The sequence below is a fragment of the Vanellus vanellus genome (genome assembly GCF_965231255.1).
Source record: "Vanellus vanellus genome assembly, chromosome: 1".
Lineage (NCBI taxonomy): Eukaryota > Metazoa > Chordata > Aves > Charadriiformes > Charadriidae > Vanellus > Vanellus vanellus.
This window is the reverse complement of record NC_138905.1, coordinates 28,206,685-28,230,880: the sequence shown is the minus strand read 5'-3', so window position 1 is coordinate 28,230,880 and position 24,196 is coordinate 28,206,685. Positions and strand designations below refer to the sequence as shown.

The 24,196-nt window shown below is 38.0% G+C and overlaps 1 protein-coding gene across 2 annotated transcripts in view; it reads left to right on the top strand.

Annotated features, from left to right (window-relative positions):
- Positions 1 to 495: 495 nt before the first annotated feature.
- CAPZA2 (capping actin protein of muscle Z-line subunit alpha 2) overlaps positions 496 to 24,196 on the top strand; it is a gene marked incomplete at its 5' end in the record, with an annotated part of 31,768 nt that continues 8,067 nt past the window's right edge. Inside the window, 7 exons of one of the 2 annotated variants that reach the window (XM_082493283.1) lie at positions 496 to 621; positions 15,051 to 15,114; positions 17,123 to 17,174; positions 17,899 to 17,962; positions 18,461 to 18,667; positions 19,806 to 19,885; positions 22,730 to 22,808. In XM_082493283.1, the coding sequence (XP_082349409.1) occupies positions 583 to 621; positions 15,051 to 15,114; positions 17,123 to 17,174; positions 17,899 to 17,962; positions 18,461 to 18,667; positions 19,806 to 19,885; positions 22,730 to 22,808 (585 nt within the window). Of the gene's footprint in view, positions 622 to 15,005; positions 15,115 to 17,122; positions 17,175 to 17,898; positions 17,963 to 18,460; positions 18,668 to 19,805; positions 19,886 to 22,729; positions 22,809 to 24,196 lie in introns of those variants that run through there. The other variant, XM_082493282.1, reaches the window with a different exon arrangement.

The following is a 24,196-nucleotide window of genomic DNA, read 5'->3' as shown; positions in this document are numbered from 1 at the left end:
GGTCTTCTTCCAGGCAACCCTTGTGAGCTGTCATCTCACACGCCGGTCTGCGTGCCCACCATGCCACGCTGCAGGAAGATCCTCTTCACATTCTTACTCTTGTGGTAAAAAAAAAAAAAAATAATCTATTTATTTTCCTGTTTCCTCCCGTTGTCCACATGCCTTTCCCACGTCCAACCTTCCACAGTACAAACCATTCCACACAACCTGTTACCTCAGTCTCTCTTGCCGCCATCACACCCAGCTTTCCCTTCCAGCGCACCGCACACAACCCCACCGGCACTCGCCCGCCCCCCAAGCTCCGCCGCCCCCCAGCCCCAGCACCCGCACTGAACACGCTGCCGGCGGGTGGGGACGTCTAAAAACTGGCAATTTTTAGTTCTGGCTGCCCAAATTCCTTGCCCGCCCCCCGCTCCCTTCCCCCGCCCCACAGCAGGACCCCTGCCCCCCCTCCGCCGCGCTCCGCGCATGCGCAGAGACACCGCCGCCCCCTCCTGGCGAGCCGCGCGACGAGCGGGGGGGCCCCGCCCTTCCTGCCTGGGAGGGAGGAGACGGGGGCGGTGGCCGGAGCCAGACGGGAAGATGGCGGACCTGGAGGAGCAGCTGTCCGACGAGGAGAAGGTAGGGGTGGGTGGGGGTACTGCGCTGAGCCTGGGCCGCTGTTTCTTCCCCGGCGGTCTGAGCCGGGAGGCTGCGGGGGCGAGCTCGGCTCTCGCCCTGCGGTTCGTATTTTTACCGTTGCCCCGCGGCCGGGCCTGTCAGTCAAAGGGAGGCGGGAGGAGGGTCGGCGGGGAGGCCGCGGGGAGGGCTGGCCCGGCCGCCGCGCCGGCCAGGGCGCATCTCCCGCCGCTCCTTGTAGGGTGCGGGCCCGGGGGGGAGAGGGGCGGGGCTCGGTGTCGGCGGCGGCCGCTCTGCCGGCTCCCCGCTGCCGCCGGGGCGGCGGGCACGGCCGCTGCCTGCCGCCGCCCCCGCCCGGTGTGCGGCGGGCGGAGGGGGTGGGGGGAAGCGGTGAGCGGGGGACGGCAGGGAGAGGCAGAAAAGACGCGGAGGGACTCTCCCCTCCCCTTCCCCCACCGCCACTTCCCGTTTCCGAGGCGCCTTGGCCGTGCCGGCCGGTTGCGCCGGAGCACCGGGCTCTGCCCTCCCCGCGGAGGGGCTCTGCGCCGCCGGCCCGGCCCCAGAGCAGGGCCGGCCTAAGGCCATTGCCTCCCCTTTCACCCCCGCAGGCTCCGGGAGGAGAAGGGGATACGGGAGATTTGGGAGAGGAGGGGGTGGGGATGAGGAAGACTGTTTTACTTCCTATGAGGAGACAGTAATTGGGAAAGCGTAAGGTCAAGGAGCAGAGGGTCTGTGTTAACGACATGGAGGTGTAATCTCTTTTCATGGCAATTGGAAACTTCTTAGATTTATGACAGATTTTTCCGGAAAAATCTCACAATGAGCGGGATGTCTTGTAAGACCTTAGTTACCAGTGCTCTTGTTTTCCTCTGTCAGATCCAGCTTCATGGCAGCTGCCTGTTTCAGAGCTAGGGTGTGGTGTCTTGTGTACATGGTGCTGGTGCGCTGCTCGTGTCTTTATGTAATGCACAGTATTATTCATTTTCAACTTTAAAAACATAGGTTTTCATGGCTGTCAAAGCTGTGAGATGACTTAAATGTGGGAGACCTCAATAAATGATGTTTCTAACTTCTTTGAAGTTAGAAAAAGGATGTCTGAAGTGTCTAAGCAATTACAATGAGGCAGAATTTCTGCGTGTTTGAGGTTAACAGGGCCACGTTTCAGAACTAGAGATGCACTGATATGCCAAGAGATGCTTAGCGCCAGGATCTCACTATCTTTTTCCCAAGAGGTTTTAAGACTGTGCCCTCCTCTACTTAACTTGCATTCAAATACCACCTCTCTTTTGGTAAAAGAAGTAATGTAATCAAGAACTATGTGTGGTAACACATGATTTTTTTAGCCCTTTATAGAAAATACGAGTAGCATTATTCCTAGAGGGTATGCTTGAAAATACTTAGGTTACAAGCTATCTTGGCATCACTGAATGGTTGAGGTTGGAAGGGACCTCTGGAGGTCATCTTGTCCAAACCCCTGCTCAAGCAGGGTGAGCTAGAGCAGGCTGCCCAGGACTGTGTGCAGATGGCTGTTGGAAAACTCCAAGGATGGAGTTTTCCAACAGCCTCCCTGGGCAACATGTGCCAATGCTTGGTCACCCTTGCAGTAAAAAAGCGTTCCCTTATGCTCAGACAACACCTCCTGTGTTTCATTTTGTGCCCATTGCCTCTTGTCCTGTTGAATAATAAAAGATACAATGACAGTTTTTTCTTGCCTCTGTATGATCTGAGAAGCGCTGCCTGTGCTTTTGTGACTGATGGAGTTGAGTTCTGAACTTTCTTCTGTCCATTAATTCCCATTTTTCTTTTCTCCCAAAATGGGTGCACACCTTCTAGAGACTCTTCCTGCTTCGGTATAAGTGAACAGAGTCAGCACTCTTCCATCGTAAATTTAAATTGATTCCTTTATCCACTTCAGCCCCATACAAAACTGATTGTCCTATATGAGTGGAATTTTCCAAGCCTGGCAGTATATTTCATTGGCTAGTAAAGCAAAGATGGGTAACACTGCAAACTCTTGGAAAAGCAAGCAAGTATCCATGTAGATCTTGTGATGCTTTAACATTTTTATTGTAAAGTGATGGCACAACTTAAATGTATCAGAATTACAGTCTTACCTCAAATATTCAGTTTTACTGAGCTGGATAGCATTTGAAAAGCACGCCCTTCTCACCCATCCAGTTGGGACTATAAATAAATGTACAAGTAGAGGCAGATAGACAAATATTCATTTTTACAGCAGAAAAAAAATCACATTGCTGTTTTATATGCTTTTTTCTGATGATATGGAACTGATAGTATTGAAGGCTGATGCAGATGATGGTGGTGGTAGTATAGTTTTGTAGGTAATTTCAATAGAGACATAATTATAACACTGATCAAAACCACTGGAATTCAAGGAGGGAAGAAGGTGAATAAAATAACAAAACTTCTTTTACCAGACTCCTAATAATGCTGTAAAAGCATAAGTAAATAGAAGATCGGGCGGTGTAGTGATGCAAGTTCTGAAAGGTCTTTGATTCATGTCTTTGTGTATAGTCAGTAAACTTAAGTGTTGCAAAGGCAGTAAGCAGCTCCATTTGTAGCATCTATACTTTCCTGTTGCTATCTGGTAGTCAGTTTAAGATGACTGTATTTAGCTCTAACATAATTCAGATTAAAAACTTGCAGATTTTAGTGTAATTGAGAATACAGGAAGGGCATGAATTGGAATAAGTGGCAAAACAGAGATTTACAGTTCAGGTAAGAAAGCTCTGAAACCAAGGAAGGAGAAGAGCCAGCTGCCAGAAAGAGCTTGATTTCGATATGCAAGATTGCGTAAGTGGTTTTGAACTCAGTCTTGTTCCGTAGATTCACATTTTAGCATGAGATTTTTTTGAAGCCTTGCTTATCTTTCAGTGGTGATAGTAAGTGAAGATAAATTTGAAAAAAAATATATAAAAATTAAAAAATCTGATAACGATTTGTAGTAAATACAGTGTGTAAGAGTTGTGTACATTCAAAGATCTGAAGTTGGGCCATTGCCGGTGAAAGTTAGTGGCTTCAGCATCTAGTACCAGGGATTTTCCAGTGCTAAAACCAGCTTTTGTGAGAGATGATTTTTTGTAGTTGCTTTATTCACGTAGGTCATTGAAATTTCAGAAGCTTTTAGATAGGTGGAGTAACATAAGTTTGTTTGCTTCAGTCTATAAATAAAAATGAGGTGTGAGAGGTGTAAATCTTGAAGCTATGAACTCTTAAAGGGGATAGCAATGGGAAGTCATCACGTCTGTGCCCTTCCTGTGGGTAATGCATCCTCACTTGACAAGTTTTGAATGCAAAACCTATTTATTTATCCAGCACATTCGAAGTAGTCACATTCAAAGTAGTTTTGTTAAAGTCTAGTAACTGTTTTTTGCAGTTTAATTTTATTCCAGTTTCTGTAGAAATTGTTTTCCTACGTGTGGCTATGTCAAACTAATAAGCATATCTAAAAATGTTTTTAATGAGCATATTAGTGTGAATATAAAAGCTACAATTTATCTATATGAATATAGGCGATGATTAATGGGAGGTACTGGTTTTACTGTAAAAGTTGTGCTTACTAATGTAAATATTCATTAACAAACAACAGCACAAATGCAAAACAAGGCTAAAACTATTTAAATCATAAAACCAGTGTTTTGCAGTCCATTTTGATGACTCGAAGGGATGTGTTTACTGTACTTTTTTTTTTTTTTTTTTTTTTTTAATGTGAATCCTGTTCTCTACAAAGCACAGGAGCTAAATAGTTGTGTTGATACCAAGATAAAGCCTGAGAAAAAGGGGATGCCTTTAGGGAGGAAAGGGGAGAATCCTTGTAGGAGAGGATAACACATCGATTTTTTTTTTTTAATGCAAAATTAGCTCTTGCATTCCTTAAAATGCTAAGCATGTAAATCTGGGAATTGTCAAACATCACTTTAAAAAAAGGAACCACACCTCTTTCAGTAAGGTTATGTCTCAGTAGTTCCACTTGTTCAGGAAGGTGGGGCTTAACAGTAGGTCAGCTTGCTGTAATTAGAGCAAAACTTCTCTTCTGATGAGGAAGTAGTCTCACTTGTGAAAATGAACCAGCATTGCTTCCAGGTATTTCCTGGTGCATTGTGTAACTTTAACTTCATAAATTGGGTGTCAAAACCTACAAATCGAAGTAATAAAGGTGGATGTCTTACAGCAACAAAACTCTGCAGTGTAGTTTTGTCAGACTTTTTAAGGAAAACGTGTTTCTTAAGTCAGTGCTTTGAGAAGAAAAGTCTATGCCCGTAAAATGCGTTCTCTCATCTATGTAACTCTGTCTTTAAAACATAATAATACGTTCACAGAAGCTTGAACTTGCACATACAAGCCCACCAATGTGGGAGGTTCAGGCATTTCCTTAACACAAATATAAATCTTTTTCCTGAAACTGCTTTGGAAGCATTAGCAGAATTTTCTGACAATTAAAATTACTTTTTAAAAATCTTTACATGTATTAAAGCAATACGTGCGCTCTAAATCATTTATTTTGGAAGGATCTTAAATTCTGATTTTTAGAACTGCCCTGAATGAGACTTGGAGACCATAAAAGATTAGAAGCAGAATGTGCTGGAGTAGAAGCAGGATTTGAAAAGCCTTTTCTGGGTATAATTTCACTGTAATCTATAAGGTAATGTTCTTTCGTTGTAGTTCATCAGTGTATGCTTTGTTTTATATTTAAAGTGCAGCTTTGCTAATATGTCTAGCAGGAGGACTTTGTGAGCTCTCAGGTTCTTGTTTAGATTTAAATTCTGAATAGAAATGGAAATGCTGTAGCACGTTCTGATGAAAGGTTGAAAAACCTTTAATACTTAAATGTGAAATAACTCAGTTACTGTTCAAGCATATATTCTGTTTATTTTACTACATTATCAAAGCTGTGAAAGTTAACATTTTTCCACAGGAACATGTGTGGAAGGAATTTCTTTTACAATGATGAGGTTAAACTCAGTGGTTACACTTTGATAACTTTTTGAGGAGAGTCTTTAATAAGAATGAGGAAGTTGGGAGTGCTTCTCAGACTGACATGTTCTGAATATAGCAGTACTTCCAAGATCAAGATTTTTGTGTACATCCCGAGATAGCATTTTGTGTTGTCTTGAGTTAGGAATTATTTTTTAAAATCATGCATCACTACCGTTGAGATTGAAGAACAGAACATAAATTTTAATAATTTTGAGAAATAACAGGAGTGTTCCACATTGTCTGAAAAAATGTTCATATACTGTATGTATCTCCTACCGTGACAATGTATAACTGCAAATAATAACTTTATTTGTAAAGTCATACAGGCTGGAAGAAACTTCTCGAAGTAACTCAAATGCTGCTTGATCAAAGCGGGCCAACTTAGATCAGGTTGCTTAGTGACTTGCACTTTGAGTTTTGTGTATCTCCAAGGATGGAGACTGCACAAGCTCTCTGGGTGATGTGTTGCAATGTTTGACTACACCCATGGTCAGAAACTTTTCCTAATATTTAATTGTTGCAATTTGTGTCCAATGCTGATTGTCTTTTCACTGCACCTCCATATAAAGTTATTATGCAAAACAAAATTGTCTGCACTTTTGACAAGCTAAAAATAATTACCTGAAGCTTGAAGATGAATGCAAATGTTATGCTAAGTATAAGATCAGCAGTTTCTAAAACTGCAGTTCATATATTTTTTTGTTATTAGCAGTCTGAAGAAGTTAGGTACTTCTTGTGGATTATGACTTTTACCGTGTCGTGGAGTATTTATAATGCAGTGGCACGTCAGGACCATCAAAATCCCTGTTCTTGCTGCCTTTGTACTCGCAGAACTGTTGCGGAAGCATGCTACCCAGGAAACCTCATAGTTTTAAGTAGATAAGAGAAATTAATTGAACCAAAAATAGAGGAGAGTAATAGAACAAATTATTGGCAAATCTGGTAATGAAACCAGAGACAATAATTTGTGCTAGATTAGATAAGATTCTGTTGCTCACCAACACAGTCATCAACCTACAGTTATGCTGTGAAATGCCATCTTTGATTGATTTCAATTTTGGCAGCCAAAGGGGAATAGGATAAGGATTTTAGCCACATTATTTAGCCAATCAGTGTATTTTTCTCAGGCAGCACTGTATAATATTCACTTCCAGTTTCTGAAAGCGGGGTGTAAAGAAGTCTGAACTGCTCATGCAGAAATGAATGCAGATTTTTCAGCATATGGAAATTACTTTTTTTTAATCCTTGAGTAAAAAGCTTCTGAAACGTAAAACATTTCAGATATTTTCTTAACTTGACAGAAGGCATTAAAACTTTCAAACTAGCGGGTAACTTTGAGAGAGAATTTTAAGATACCAGAATTGGGAGGGAGAGGCATACAGTTAAGGTGGCACCTTATTCTATGACTTTTAATAAAGGCATTTTTCATAGAGTAAGCTCTGTTATTGTTCCTTTTCTCTCCCTGCTGCTGTTGAATCCAGGCTTGATGTCCTTGAAGTATCTAATTATAAATAATGATCTTGGAGTAGTAGGAAGGATCACTTGAAAAATTTAGGCTTTGTGGTGGAAGAATGCTTTGCAAATGTGAGCCAAGTGCTTTTTAGGTTATAGTAGATACCACTCTGTAAAGACTGCTGAGAAAGAGGTCTCAATGCTGCAACTGAGGAGCGCGTGTGTTGGGCTGACCCAATGTCTTGATTCTGTATGTGGGAGGTGATGCCATCAGTTTCCTTCTTTGTGAAGTCTTAGTTAGTCATTCCTATACCTCTTACTTCTCAAACAGAAGTTAATGGTTTTGCCTAAATGTAAAATTTTACTACTTTTTTCAGTTTTCAATGAATGACTTTTGCAAGGAAATTCTGAGATTTTTTTGTTTTATGCTTATTATATGTTGTCTATCTGATCTGTAAGCAAAGCATGCAATTGCTCAGCTTCTAAAGGTTTTATGGATAAGATTTACTCATAAATTTACATCAGACTGGTGACTGCATTAGACCTTTGTCAAATCATATCACATTTCTATTTAGCAAAGGGAGTGCTAGCCTCTAGCATGCTTCCCAAAACAATATTTTGTTTCTTGGGTTGATTACGTATGTTGAGGCTTGAACCTACAATGAAATATGAAGTAGCAAAGAATGATACAGTTTGAGATACTGATATTTTAAAGCACCAATGAATAGTCTCCTGAGACTGGAACTTAATGCTACTTTGACACACCTCCTATTGATCCTTTTTCTTTTTTTGTTGTTGGTTTTTTTTTTCTTCCTTTTTTTCTTTGCTTTTTTTTCTCAGAAAGTCCTTTGGAAGTTACTGAAAGCAACTTCTGTCTAAATTGTGAACCTGAGATGTTCTGATGTTCTTAATCTTTTTTTCTTTTTTCTTTTTTCTTTTTTTTTTTTTTTTCTCCTGTGGTTGCTCATATTATGGCTTTCATGGACATAGCTTGGAAAAGGACTACTGTATTAAAGATAAAAACTTGCAGTAAAGATGCTGCAGGAAGAATGTTCTGTTTGACAAATTTGAGATGTGTAGCACTACCAGTAATTTTAGAATCACTTTTGCATGTATGTGGTTTTCTTGGCTTATTGTTGTCCAACCAGCTACTGAGAAGACATGGGCTTTCGGAGAAATACAGATGGGGGGGGGGGGGGGGGGATATAATATAATGTATTCTACTGTCTGTATTATAATTGCAAGCAAATTTTTTCAGTTCAGAGCTTTTAGGAGTTGATGGTGGTAGCTAAAGCCAAAGTTTCAGGTTAATCCTGATCCTTTAACATCTACAAACAAAACAGATCCGTTTCACTCATTTGAGGCCAGTACAGTTCTTTTAATATGTTTCTGAATTAAAATATGGCAAGTGTATGACATAAGGTTTCCAATTAGAAATAGTGAAGCGTAATAAAAGTAACTGCAAAATGACACGGGGGAAATTTATCTTCTCTAATTTTTTTCTAGTTAGACCTGTATATTACTCAAGTAACATACATTGCTTTCATATTCCTCTTTGCTATTTGTACCAGATATAATGACTTTCAGAAGTCTTGTTTTGGTTTTGTTTTTTTTGCAATGCTTCATCTTAATACAATGTGGTGTGTAAATCTATTTTAAGGTGGAGACTTCTCTAATATTTAGATACACTGCTACTGAAATGCCCTATAGTGGAACAATCAGCACCTTTCAAAATGGTTATTTTTGTGAAAATAAATTTCATTATCCAAGTGAGTTCTTCAGGTAGAAAGAATGCAGCTAGAATGCCTCATGCTGTGTAAGGTTTACTTTTTGTACCACTGTTCAGTGCTGGTACTATTACATACTGTTAAATATTTGTGCACTTAAAATAATTGAGGAAAACACACGTTCTACAGATGCAATGCAGCTTCATGCATTGCTATGAAGGAAATGTCTGTTCAGTCAAAGCCATAGGCATGGAATGTGCCCCTCCTTTCCTGTGCCACAGAACCACATTTTTGCAGTGTTTTCTTCCTCAGCTCTCCCAGAAGCAGAAGTGAATTGAATGCTACAGTGTGTTTTTTCAGTTGAGCTTGCTAGAAAAGCAGTTGCAACACTACTTCTTGTATTCATTCCCTCTCTACCAGAGTCACTGCCTTTGCTCCACGTTTGTCTGAGATGCTGCATGTTTCGGGATGCTTCTTCGCTATTTGAAATTATACCCATGGGTATGGGTGAGGTTTCACGAGGTGCTGAGAAGACAGTTTGCTGCTGACATGGGGTAATCCCTTTCTCACATATACATTCTCAGTGCTTGTCTGGCTGTTTAAGGGCTTGTTTACCTCACTAAACTGTTAGCAGCAAGAAGCAATAATTATTTAAAACTCTCTTGATAAGTGAATTGGTCTGTATGTTCTTGCCACCTTCTAAAGCTATTCTGTAGCGAGATCAATTTGCTTTCCTGGATGCTCACATAAATAGATGGGCACTGGTGATACAAAGGAGTTTGTAAAAATGGATCACACGGCTTATTTGGTAAGAGGCAAGGAGATTAATGCCTTTGGTGGCAGCAGAAACGTGGTATTAGGTCAGTTTATGCCAATTAGGAAACACTCCCAGCTCTTTTAAAATAAAGATGTATTGTAATTGCTGGTGTAACATCCTGGGAAGTATCTAACCTAAAAATTTAATGAGCCTCTGGAGCTAGTGCTACCAAGTATCTACCTTTCCAAAGGAGAAGCCAGTTACTTTTTTTTTTTTTTTTTTTTTAGGCATTGAAGGGTTTGCAAACAATGTTGATGTTTTCACTATTGACAGATCATCAGGCTTGTATCTTGCAAATGGTTGAAGCTTAGGCTGTGTTTCTTGATGTGCTACTTGTGTCAATGCAAATTTAATTTTGACTGGTAGATGTCAGAGCAGTTCTGTTGTTCATTAGAAAGTAAAGGTGCATATTGAAAAATAATAGCTCAGCTGAACTCAAAACGCGAGTTTGACTCAAACTCAACTCAATAAGGCTAGGCAAACCTTTTGTCCAGTATCACCCCAGGTAGTACAAGCAGGATCTCTGAATGACTTGCATGTTATTGTGAGCATGAATTACAGGGTCTTGAGAGAATTGGAACTTACCTAGTTTGAACCAGCTTAACTGTGTTAATATTTCTGTAACTACAGGCTAATTATAAGAAACCCCTGTAGCTACCTGTAAATACAGTTCAGTGGGTCAAGACAAAGCTATTTGCTTAGCTGCCTGCAGAAAGGCTTCCTGAACCAACAACTACAGCAGAAGGTGTGACTGTGAGAATAGGGCTCTCTGGACTCTTTACTGTTCCTAGAGCAGAACCAAAGAGCACCCTTTTTTTCTCAAGTGTGTTATCTTACCTACTTTTTTTGCCAAACATAGGTTCCTGTGAGTGGGAAATGGCTTTATTTTTTTATAAGGAAGCAAGGGTACTCTCAGGAATCCAGAATATAAATGCATGATATACAGTGCCTTGCTCCTGCTGTAACACTTTCTATAATCACTTGTAAAAGTAACTGCTGGAAGATCTTTTCTTTTCCCCTGTGATTAGCAACAAAGTTGTCTTTGAGTGGAAATGTATTGTGGAGGTCTTCTGTTACTCCCTCTCCCCTCCCCAAATTTTCATGTAGGTTTTAGGTAAAAGACATTTAATATCTGCTTCACTGTTTCATTTTTATTGCTCTGGAGCAGTAAACCTTAACCTGTTATGAGTGTAGAGGAAGGGTGGGTCTCCCTGCTGCAAGGAGTTCACAGCTGAGCTTGAAATAAGTGATGTGTAGGAAAGAGTAAGAGCAAAGTATGTGGTTTCACAGCATCTCACTTACCAGCACCTTTTTCCTGCATGGTGTGGCTGTTGATTGAACGGAGGAGCTGTCAGGGTGCCTGGAAAATACAGCAGTATTTCAGTTAAGTTAAAAAGGATAAAAGAAAAAAGGAAAGGGGGAAAATAAAAAGAGCTTACTAAAGTTTTAATGTCTCTATTATTGTTAGGTGTACCCTAGCTGAATATCAAGAATGAGCATATCTTAGCGGAGCTGACAGTGATGTGGCGTTGCAGGAGCCCCTGCACTTCTGCGAGCACATATTCATGACCATATATAGGCACATACAGCGCAGAAGGTCGGGCTTTTTCAACCAGTGTCAGTTCCGATGTGCCAGGAACAGGAAGAGTGGTTTGGGGGCATTTGAAGTCACTGCATATAAATTCTTTAAAATAAAACAAACTTTAGAATGTCTCCATCTGGAAAAGATAGAGAAATAGGATTTCTCTATGTATCTGATGGGTGTCATGCCTTGAGAGAAATTAGATTGTGAAATAAAAGCAAAGGCATGAAAACAAGGCAGATTAAGCATAACTGTACCATCCTGTACATTGCTACCTCTGTGCTTGTGTAATCTTAAAACTGCAAATATTGTAGTAACTGAGTGTAGGCATTTTTTGATAGACCAATTGTTTTAATCTCTAGCAGAATGAAGAATTAGGCATTATTATGCCTAATGTCCCTGCTCATCACATACAACAAAGCTGTCCTTTTCTAAGCTAAGCTTCTCAGTATGATTAATTTACTTTATAAAATCAAAAAGCTTGTAACTGATGTGGTGGGTAGCATTTGGCTTCACTTGAATTGAGAAAGTAGATCTAACTAGCTCTTCCCTACTGATGTCAGACTAGTTTAAGTGAGAGTTGATGACTCTGATGTGTATGTGAAAGTCGGATAAAGAGTACACCTGCAGTGGAGAATGCTTCTCATGTTTCAGAAGTTTGGTTTTGTGTGGTTTGTTTGGGTGGGGGTTTTTTGTTTGTTTGGGGTTGGGGGTTTTTTTTGTAACCTCTTCTTGGCTTCTGTGTGATTTGTCCAAATTAATGCTCAAACCTGCATGAAGTCACATTTCATGAAAATGTATTTAGATTGGTTTTGTGCATTTTTTTGTGAACCGTTGATGATCAGATGTTCTGGATTAGTGAACTCTGAAATTTGTATTTTCTTGCAGGCCACTCTGCAGACATTTAACTGAAAACAGTGACTAAATCTAATCTTGGAAACTACATTAATAAAACACTGTATTAAACTTTAGGTGGTGTTTTGGGAGTAACTAGGGTAAAACGTGGAGAAACTTCAGGTGTTTTCTCAGTCTTGGCTTTTGAGTTTTCTAAAGGAATACTCAATTGTAGCCTAATTTTTTGTTACTTGCTGATAAGTGTATAACGTTCTTGTGTGTGAAGGGACAGTTCTCTTGAATGAAAAAGGTTTTGTCGTTTAGACTTCTAAAATGTTATGGTGTTTCTGTTTTGACTTGTTCGGATCAGTTCTAATCAATTTTTAAAAGTCTCAATGTGTTGAATAACCACCATTGGTTTCAACTGTAATGCATCTGATTGAAGTGTTTTGTTAAACCATTTTCAGCAAAAAAAACTATCTATCTGAACTGTATTATGCTGCAGTTGAGGTGTGTTTTTGCTTGACGCTTTGTGTTACAAGTAATGTGGCTCTTGCTATATGTGCATTTTGAAATATTTTTTTTTAATTTGCCCATACACACCACGTTTTATATGGACTTTCCCTTTGTTTAAATTGTGCTTCCTCAAGTGATAGCTGAGCCTGTGGCTTTTTACTGCCAAAAGGGGGAGATCTTCGTCTCATTGAGGCTCATGAAGGTGTATTGCTTTATCCTTCAGTGTCAGTCTGGTTTTGGAAAATAGAAACCTTGAGAGTGTTTGTTTCTGGAAAAACTAAGTGGCAATAAAGAAGCCGTAAGTGCTTCTCAGTTCTTATGTGTTAAGTGAGACTTAATTCTTTTATATGGTCTTCTATGTATGAGTTGGGGAAATCTGGCTTTTTCAGATATTCGTCTCCACAGATAAGTTAATTTGGTTTAACTGCTGAAGAGAAGTGGATTAATTTTAAATGGGCTTCACAAAGGCAGGTTAGCAAAATGAAGAGTGTCTTAGCTGACGGACCCTTAGCTTCTGAAGATACATTAAGGGTTTTTTTCTTCTATAAACATGAATATGCTTTACACTTCTTCATAAGATGTTCATTGTGAATTTGCATGATTGTGTTTATCTGTCCTATAAAAAGTGGCATCTATAATGAATTAACACACTGAAAAAAATGCTTATTGAGGAATTGAATTTACTAGAAAAATGTTCATTAAAAGTAATGTTTAGGTTGGTCTGTCCTGAGGAAACATCTGTTACTATTGAATACCTCTGAATGGATATTACTCATACTGTAGCTAATCTGACTGATAAGAATAGTACTTACTGATAGTGAAAAAAAGAGGTAAAACCAGTTTTACATTACCGAAACTGCTGAAAATGAGGTATTATTCCAGTTTTAGTACAGACTTAATATCTCACCTTACAGATATTACCAGTTTAAAGCACATGGTCATTCAGAGTGCAGTTTGGGCACCCAAGTTTTGCTTAATTTTGCTCATTTGGCTGCTGCCCAGCCTAACTAAGCACACTAAGCTTGAACCAGCTCTCCTGGAGACTGTTGTCTGAAACTTCTCAAGAACCAGAGGCCCGAGCATTGGCTGTATTGCTGCCCTCGACTGTAAAAGCTATTTACAAGTCAGTTCAAGGGCTCTAGCATGCTCAGACAGTTCTTTTGTCATTTCAAATATATATAAATGTGTAAATGTAAAGCATTCTTTGGTTATTTTTAGCTATTTATTAACAGAGTACATGCTTCTCAAACACCTTGATTTCAAACAAGAAGCCCAGAGAGTGCAGACACTGAATCTCCCAGCTCTTTATTCCATAGAAACATAACTGAAGGTGTTAGCCATGGGAACTATGGTTCAGGTAGTATCCTGTATTTGAATAGCGACATCATATCATGGATGCAAGAGAGCTTTGAATGTCTCCTGAACTTAGATAACTTTAAAGTGTGAAGGATAGGAACGTGTGTCAGGTTAAGTTAGGAAACCAACATTTATTTATTTTTATAATGGATGCCCTTAACAGTTTAAGGGGGGAAAGAAGAATAAATGAAAGCAAGTCTGCTGAGTGGCATTCTGCAAATAAGGTAATAGTTGAAAAGTTTTAAGGTTGCTTTACATTAAAAAAAAAAGAAAAAAAGAAAAAAAGCATTTTTAAGTTCCTTTTGCAAGCACGTGTCTGCAGCTGTGCAGTGAACTGGTAAAAAAAAAAAAAACAACAAACAAACAAAAAAAAAACCAGAAAAATAACTTTTCTAATTTTGCTCACTGTGCAGTTGTACAAGGGCTTGGCAAGCAGGAGGGAGAAAGCCAGGGCAGGTGCACCTACTTTTAGTGGAAGTGCTGGCTTATGCTGTGTTTTCTTTGCAAAAAGTTGTGGCTGAAGGCAATTGCTCAAGGATATGCATTGCAGAAGTTCTCAAGGTGTTTTTTTAAATTTTATCTGCTGATACTGTGGTACTAAGAGGTCTTACAGGTAGATGCACGTGAAATTACATGCTTTAGTGTCTATGCAAGTGTTTTTAAGCTTATGTAATCTATCAATTATGGTCTAGCTGTGGGCCTTTTGGAAAGTTTAGAACCATAGGATGTGTAGTAAAATTAGAGGAGAACCTTTAAAGAGCGAATGCATCTTCTTCATGGTTTTTGGCTCTCTTGGAATGTGTGTTGATTCCCAGGCATCCCTGAACTGAAAGTTGAAATACATTGTGAATATATTATTGATCTTATTTGTTACTTTTTTTTTTTCCCCCAGTAATAACAAAACATGAGGGACTCAATTTCTCTATCTGCTTCCATCACGTGTAATCTCCTCTGTTCTGTTTGAAGAGTTGGAACTTTATATTCTGTGTTTCTAACAAAGACAGAGGAGCTTAAATAATGTGAACAAATATATGAAACAGTGGGAGTTGTACAATTCCATGTCTGGGTGTTAAAGCTATACAATTCATGATCGGTTTAAATAGGAATGAATACAAGTATATACAATCACATAATTGTTTTTGTATTTAAGGTGCGCATAGCAGCAAAATTCATAATTCACGCTCCCCCTGGGGAATTCAATGAGGTGTTCAATGGTGAGTATCTGTCTGCTCTGTCCTTTCATTTAAGGCATCTATATCCAAAACTGTATTGCTGATTACTCTCCCAAATTTCATGTAGCTTATATTTTAGCAGCTCACTTGCTGTAAGAGATGGTTTTGTAGCTAGATATAATAAGTTTTGTAGTCGCAAGACAGCTTGGAGTTTAAATGCAAAAGGAGGAAAGTACCACTTGTTTGTGATATGAGAATGAGCTTGCTTTCTGTTTTTATTCAGTCATGAATTAGCAGTTGCTAGAGTTTTCATTTAGAAGACACAGGTACTTTCTTCTTTTTCAGTCTTTGAATGACAATTAGATTTTTCAACAGAAGTTAAACTAGCTGCAATTAAAAGGGTTTTTTGTTCTTTGGGGATTTTTTTTGTGTTTTGCTTTTCTTTTTTAAAGAAGGAATATAATTTCAAATACTTAACCTTGAATATACTAAGGACTACTGCTTAATGCCAGTTGTGGAAATAATATTAACTTCTCTAAACGTTTTTAACCCTTAAGTTCTGGGCACACTTCATTTTACTGGGTATATTGGTATACTGAAAGGAAATTTGAAATTAGCTTTTCTCAATGATTGTTGCCTGAACTTTACCTAAGATATTTTTCTTTAAAAATTTTTGTTTCTCTTACATCCAGATGCATGGCCATACGTGTCATATAATAAGGCATATGTTTTGTAGCTGTAGCTTACAAATATCTCTGATGTTATTTAAGTAAAGAAGTTTAGTGTGCTAAACTTTTAGTCTGTGTCAGGCTGGAGAGAGCTTAAATTTGTTAAAGAATGTAGTGTTTTTAGAAGTGCCTTGTTCTTCAGTTAAACTGTGATCAGCTGATTATTATTTAAACTTAGCTTTTACTGCATTTGTGAAATAAACTGTTGGTGAGCAGCTCATTAACCCAGCTCCCTGAAGGTTAATACCATTTCTTATAGCAGTACTGCTATAAAATTTATTGTTAAGCTTGTTCATAGTTGCCATTCCTTGCTCAATAACGGAGTGTAATATGTTTGAAAGCACATAACAAAACATTTGATCATAAATGCCTGACCAGTGTTCAATGAGATTCAGACTGACTTCTTAAAAAAAGAGAGAGAAAGCTTTAAATTCCAATTCTAAAAATTGTGATTCTGTTTGTTTGGATTGGCATGGGTTTTATTGAGTTTCTGGGGTTGGGTTTTTTTTTTTCATTTGGAGTGTTTTGTTGTTTTGTGTTTTTGTTGGGGTGTTTTTTTGTTGAAAGAAAAAATACTTCAGATATATTCAGGATTTTTTTTTTTCACTTGCATGATACCTTGGGAATCTCTAGAAGAGTTTAAAATGTTATAGTGAGACTAATGATCAATTAGTTAATGATCAGTGCATTAAATTGTTATTAAAATAAATGCCTAATAAATAACAAGCCAGTAAGTGAAGTACCTAAATAACATTTTGCTGCATAGTAAATACAAAGTCATTCTGAGGGCAGTATTGACTTTAATCTGTGTTCATATGTTTCTTGTATGATGGTAGAAGAAATGATATTGTGATATATTGTCCTCTGACTACTAAATGTCATAAAGGAACAAGAGCAAAAATGATAAGGCTTAAAAGAAGTACAACACGTACTGCATTAGTCTTGTCAAAATACAGTAACCACTACCATCACAGTGTGAGGGATTGCGTATTTGACATCTTAAAAGTGAACTCATTTGAATCCTGGGCTGTTATCATTCAGAAATTATCTAAAAACTAGTTTAACAGATTTCTAGAGCTGTCACACAGCCTGTAGAATATGGCTTATATCTGCTTACCAGATTGTCTTGGAAGGGATCCATTTCCGTACTACTCTTCTCATTTTGTTCAGTCAAAATTATGAAAGATGAAGCAATACATTTCCTACCTAGTAATCTGTATGTGTGGTTTAGGTGTTTTGTTTTGTACAGTCTGTTGATGTTATGTGACAGAAACAAGTTTCTGAGTTAACTGTACTTATATGTTGTAAATATCTCCTTTCAGATGTTCGGTTGCTGCTTAATAATGACAATCTTCTCAGGGAAGGAGCCGCCCAGTAAGTACCAGATGCCACATATTCAGTTGCATAAAATCAAGATGTTTTTCAGTAAGACATTCACTGTCAGCAAGTGATTTGTTTAAAAAGATGTGTGCTTGGCAAGTAAAACCCTGTTATGTGTGTTTTGCATCTTTGATCAAGATTAAATTCTTGGCAGAGGAAAGATCTGTATCGTAACCTAATGACTAGAGCAACTGTTTTGGAAAACAGTGACCTGGATTTTGGAACTAGTCTCCACCTTTTTGGGTTTCATTTTCTGTTTCTTGGTAGATGTTACAGGCACTGAACATCTGTAAGATAATGCTTCCTTAGACGCTAATTTTATATCAAAACATTACACCTACTGTGTTTTATGCCAACATTAGTTTCATCTCTAAGAACAGAGATGTCTGACTTAGTAGGTTGGATCCCTGTGGAATTTAAACTTTATCTGTTCCTTCAGTTTCTGTAAGTTACTGTAAAGCTTATGGGTTTGTCTCTATGAGGTTACTTTTGAACGTAAATCATTGTGTAATGGTGGTTGGAATCTGTAATATGAGCACTGAATGAAGAACCAAGGGGGTTCCAAGAATTTGGGCATGCTAGGTGATGAAGCATTGATATAATTTTTTGATGCGTCATTTCTCAGATTATTGGTTATTATTTAAATCTCTTACAGCTACTAAGGAGAAAAGATTGTGTTTGATGCAGGCTTTTGGTGTTGTTTTTTTTTCTCTTGTAGTGCATTTGCACAGTACAACTTGGACCAGTTTACTCCAGTAAAAATTGACGGTTACGATGAACAGGTATGAATACAATGAGATACTTGCAATGTTCCTTAAACTGTTACAGATGTTCTGGTATTGCAACACATCTTGGCAGGAAAATGAAAAGAAATGCATCTTTTCTGCCAAAATATAGAGATTATGGCCCTCCAATAGTACCAGTTCAATAAGATAATCATTTAGGGCATGTAAAGAGCTTGAAATTTCAGTCTGCTGTTGGCCTGAATTCAGGCCTGATTTGGAGCTGTAGAAACAATTTGCTCCATCTTTAGTACTAGAGGACATGAATTTCTATATTGCATTGTTTGTAGTAAGAGAGTTATGATTCAGGAATGTGTTTCTGAGTCACTGTGTCATGTTAGCCTCATCCTCTCTTGCTATATGCATAATTTGTTTAAAATGTGAGTCTTTGGATATGAATAAGCTCCATTTTAAATCGATGATATAATTAGATTTGGCATGGTATTTTTTTCTCTTTATTCAATAGCAAATGTTATTAACTAAAGCTTTATGATACAGGTTTTGATAACAGAACATGGTGATTTAGGAAATGGAAAATTTTTGGATCCCAAGAACAAGATTTCATTTAAATTTGATCACTTAAGAAAGGAGGCTACTGATCCTAGACCCCATGAAGTTGAAAATGCCATAGAATCCTGGAGAAATTCAGTTGAAACAGCAATGAAAGCATATGTGAAAGAACACTACCCAAATGGTGTCTGCACAGTAAGTACTAAATTATATAAACAGTGTACCACTATAGATAGATATGTAAAAAAAAAAAAATTATTTGTAAACCAGGAAGATAGGCAGTTTCAGCTGTAAAGAATTTAGTCCTGTCAAGGGTTTGTGCAGGGAAATGAGGGAAAACTTCAGAAGTTTAATATTTCAGCTATTGGATTACTGCTGGGTGGTTACTGCAGGTCATAGTGATGACTTACCTCTCAGTTCTGAAGAATTTTTTATTTCAATTACTTAAAGCATTAATGCTGTCTGTAGACTGTTGCAGGTTGATCCTGGATACCTGGCTGGTTACTTTGGAAGTTAAAAAAAAATAAATCCATGAAATACAAATGTCTGTCTTGTCTTGGTTTACTGACAAAACTGTCAGTAAAGCAAACTGTTTTCTCTCCATCACATCTCCTATATATCAAAGTACTATGTTCTTACCACCAGAATCAGTAGGTTCTGATGGCTTCTTAAAATGAAACCTCTCGGTCTGTACTAATGTAGTATTCATTTGCTGTTAGGAGCCCTATGACTATTTAAGGTTCATCAAACTGATCTAATGATAGCTGTCCCATGCTTTGCAGTAACCTGATGGGGCGGGGAGGAATCATTTGCTGAGGCAACAAGTTGAATTGGATTCCCAGGCAGTCGGATGAGTTCCAGCTTCTGTAAAGGAAACCAAATTGCATGTTCATTGAGATCACTTTTAGTAGTATTTGATTTTAGGGGATAAAGCAGAACAGAGGACCAATCACCTTTTTGCTAGTCTGTAAAGGCTTAAATCATCATTTAGTTGTAGAACAACTGGTATCTGAAATCAGCTAGTAATATATTTTGTCACGGCAATCACTGCTGTAGGCTTAAAATTCATATAGTTGCAGAAAAATGAGTTCACAGTATACGAAATTTCAGTTAAGATTCTTGACCTTCAGATTTTCTGATCTTAAATTTTTCTGCATTATAATATACACTGTAATGGTTCATGTACTGAATATTAGGTGAGAACCGTAGTGGTTATAAAATTAAATTTTACAGTTTATGTAATGAAAATAGAACTAGATATCTAAGCAGTTTGAGCAAGACATACTGAAACTTAAACTCTTTTTTTTTTTTTTTTTTTCCATTTCTAATTAAGGTATATGGTAAAACAATTGATGGACAGCAGACCATTATTGCATGCATAGAGAGCCATCAGTTCCAAGCAAAAAATTTTTGGTAAGTTTCTGCATAGATACAAATACAGCAAAATAAAGCAAACTGACATACATCTTGCATGTGACTTTCTTTTTTTTTTTTTTCTCCCAAGTTTTTCTGCCAAAACTATGTAGAAATCTCTTCCTTTGTGGCAACTAAAATGGCAGGCTGCATGTCCTTTGCAGAACTTCGGGAACTTTGTAAAATCCCTTATGACTCTTTCAGTTTATCACATCGGCACCAGTACCTATGCCTGTGTTCTGTCACACAGTTGCTTTTGGTTGTGTTGCTTCCTTTGTGACTGACGGAATAAAACCAGCTCCTTCTAGTTTGCATGTCTTAGAGAAGGAAGGTGACCAAATATGGATTTACTGTAGAACTCGAATCATTAATTTTTGGGTGAAGTAGATAAAGGTGATCTTGGATGAAATGACCTTTTATAAACTGCAGCTTGATTTTGTTTCTGTACTTAGTTGAAACGTTTTCCACAGTCTGGAGTGAACTTTGGATAGGTCTTTGCAGGAAACTGACCGGAGTTGAGATAAATATCACAGTATTGGAGTTGGGTTAAGGAAGTATCTCCTAAAGATAGCTAATATATGCAGTTGTCTCAAGAAATGTATTTCATTATAATTTTATTTGTTATTTTGTATCTGCTTGAAATTATATTTAGTAGTCCCACAGGTAATGAGTGGAAGTGCAGAAATCTTTGTTTTCTGATGCTGAAGGTGAATATTACATATGCATAGTAATTTCAGCATGTATCAGTTAAATGATTTGCCCAGTATACTGTTAAATAGATTTTAATTGAAATTGCACAGTTAAATAATATTTCCTATTGACTTAAATTTGACTAGTTAAGGCTGCACGTTTTACATCAATACAAAAAGTAACTTGAAATAATCCTAATTTTCTTTTTAGCTCAGAAGTATGATGAATTTTGATATTCCAAATAGTTACTTCAAAATTATAGTCTTTAAAGAAAAGGAACAGATATGCAGCAACCTTTTATAGATGGAGAAAATCTTTCTTGAAAGTTTTCTTTAATAAAGTTATGGTCAGACATCTATGGGTAAATACTGAACATGTTTCAAAAACTTTTACAGGGGGTTAGTCAGACTCTAATTGTCATTCTTAGCAAGTTTTAATAAACGTATATTGGTTTGGGGAATTTGGGAATGGAGGAATGGATTCAAAGTTAATGAGGCTCCTCAGTTGATTAGCTGTATGTCTGGATATCCAGCCCAAGCCACAGCCAGTATTTATTCTAAAGGTGGCCCAGCTTTTTTAGGCATTTGGAAGGCTGGCAACCTACTATGAAAGCAAGCTTGTTGGATGATAGAAAACCAATACATGCCAAAGAAAAATGCTCTGTGAGTTTCTGAAATACTGTCAACATAATAGGATAGATGGTTTATTAATGTGAAAGAAAAGGAAGGACAGTCAATCTCTTAGAAAAACATCTTAAGTCAACAGAGGTAAATAAAGACACATCTTTTTTAACTTAGAGTATTTCCTACGGAAGAATCCTTCTGAACTTGAACTCTTTTCTTGGAATGGCATCTTAAGGACAAAAAAAAGATATCCCGGAGTGGAAACATTGTGGTTATCTTAACTTCAAGAACCACAAAGTGACTAAGAAGCAAACAAATATGTTAGCTAGTCATGGAATCCCGTGCATCTAAAGACTAATATTGTACCTAAAATTTAGTTCAGCACATAAGCTTTCCTATAACTAACGGGTTGGGTCTTAATGCTATAAGCAATATTAGTGTCACTGAGTTGGGTGACCCTTTCAGTTTTCTTAGAGATGACAGATAAGCTTCTGAATTGCTTTAGTCTGAATTTTCAGTGATAATCTATAATTTTGATATTGTCTGAAATAATAACCAGTGACTTTATAATGGAGTTAATGTTGTTAGTATCTAATATGTGTTAATATAGATCCATTAGTAGGTGTTAATCTTAAAGTCTCTTATCTCTTTCTCTCCCCTCATTGAATGCACTGGAATCTACGTCTAACCCTAGTAGGATTGGAACTCATAGGGATCTATACCTAACCCTAGTAGGATTGGAACTCATAGGGATCTATACCTAACCCTAGTAGGATTGGAACTCATAGGATCAACTTTCTTTCCTTCTTTAAGTGCGAATTGAGAGACAGCCGCAGTGCATTCTTAATATAGCTCTAATGTACTAACTTCCTAATCCACTAACCTCATAACTAAATAAGAAAATGTCTAGCCTACAGGAAAGAAATCAGGTGAAACTACAATCTCCCCATACTGTTTTCCAGATGTCTGAAACTCCCTTTAAGCAATTTGGCAAGGATACTGAATTTGTGGAAGGAAACTGGAAGGAAATAGTTGTCCTGGAATAGAAATGCTAGAAGAGCTGAAAGGCCTAGTTACAGTTCAGCGTAGCAGAAAGTAGCAAGACCTTCATGTTCCTTCCATTCATGTTTTTCATAACCTGATGTGAAGTGTGACTTTTTCTGATCCACCAAGTCTTACAGGTCACGGAAACAAAATATTGACTATATATATATACCTAATTAATAATGACGGAGGGAAAGAACATTGGAGACTCTAGGTATTTTCAGATGTCCTATTTTTAAAAGGTTCTTACTAATAAATCTCTTTGGTCCACATCCAAAACTGAGGGTAAATATTTTGGGAAGCTGTTCTCTTCTCGACTGATCACAGGGCTGAATCTTTAGGGAAAGATTTTGTGTGTATGTAGTTGCACAGCATATTCGTTCTCCATTTTCCTTTGACTATCAGTTGTATGTTGTTTTTTGTGTTTGGTTTTTTTCTTAACCAGTGGGGTGACATCTGATTTCTATTTCCTTTTTTTTTTTTAAAGGAATGGCCGTTGGAGGTCAGAATGGAAGTTTACAATCACCCCTTCAACCACTCAAGTGGCTGGCATCTTGAAAATTCAGGTATGCTTATCTCAAACTGTGTCCTGACCAGTAAAGTTTCCAGTTACTATCAAGGGAGACTCAGGCCAGTGTATTAAGTATTTTAAGGTAATTTGGGGACCCAATAAGCAAAGCAGAGATGCCTGTTTAGTTAAGTGTTAGTGACTTAATTGCATATTTACCTAATCCTTACAAACACAAAATACATGTTTAATGTAATGATTCAGAAGACTTCAGAAGGTGTATTCGTGTATTCACCTCAGCTAAGCATATACCTCTTTGGTTTCCTGTTTCTTGAATTTGTGGTGGCACAAGCCTTTCTTGAGGGTAGGCCCTTTCTGAAGTAGAACTTTTTTCTTTTTAACTGATAATAACAGTTTTTTTTCACGTTACCCACCTTTTTTTTTTCTTTTTTTCAGAAAGGTGGTAGCCTTTGGTTTCAGTCATTCCACCATCTGAAACTTGAATCCGTATCTTCTTCATTCAGAATTTGCCCTTCCTGTTGGCTTTAGGGCATTCAGAAAGGAGACACTGTCCAAGCAGGAATGCAGAAATCCTTGAGACCAAAGGAAGTCTTGACTGTCATGTGGTAGGCAGGGGGACTTGACTTCCTGGGTTGGTTCCCTGGAATGTGTACACATATTTTGCAGGAGTTTATTAAAACAATTCTGGCATCTGGGACTAGAATCCTAGTGCAGTCTGGCTTTCAGCGTAGTACAAGACACAGAGTCAAGTTCCCTTTTCCTGCACTTTTTGTGTCCCCGTGAGTTTTGCAGTTCCGCACTGCTCAGTGACTTGACTTCAGGAAGATGCAATGGAATGTTTTTCTAGCCATAGCCTGAGACTTAGGATGTTATTTTAGGATGTAGTAGACGTGTTCAGATCCACCCAAGCAGAGGGGCTGAATCTGATTTCCCATTCTGGGGCAAACTCTGTAACAACTGGAATGACAGTCAAAATGTGGACAGCCATTATTATGTTGTCAGAGCAAGTTGGTGATGGTAAGCACCCTAAATAACTGTTAGGCTTCTCAAGACATTTGGAGAATACAAGTAAACTGTCTAGCTTGCAGCAAAACAGGCATTTTTTCCACAGCATGCACTTTTTGGTTAAATGTCTTAAGAGATTTTTCCAGAACAAGCAGGCAGGTGTCTACCTAATTCTGGGAAAGGTTAGCCCAGTAGCCTAGAAAATATCCTGAACAGGGAATTTAGTCAGGTTTTAATCAGCATCTTAATTTGGGCATCAGCCGATTTTCTTTTTATTACCATTTCATGTAATTAATGAATGTAAATAATGTCTTGATTAAAGTCTGTGTTTTGGGGAGTGATGAAAAATTTTACTTTTTTGCTTGTATTGGAACTGCTTGTTTCATCAAGGAATTTTGAACTGTTTCAAATTTTTAGAAA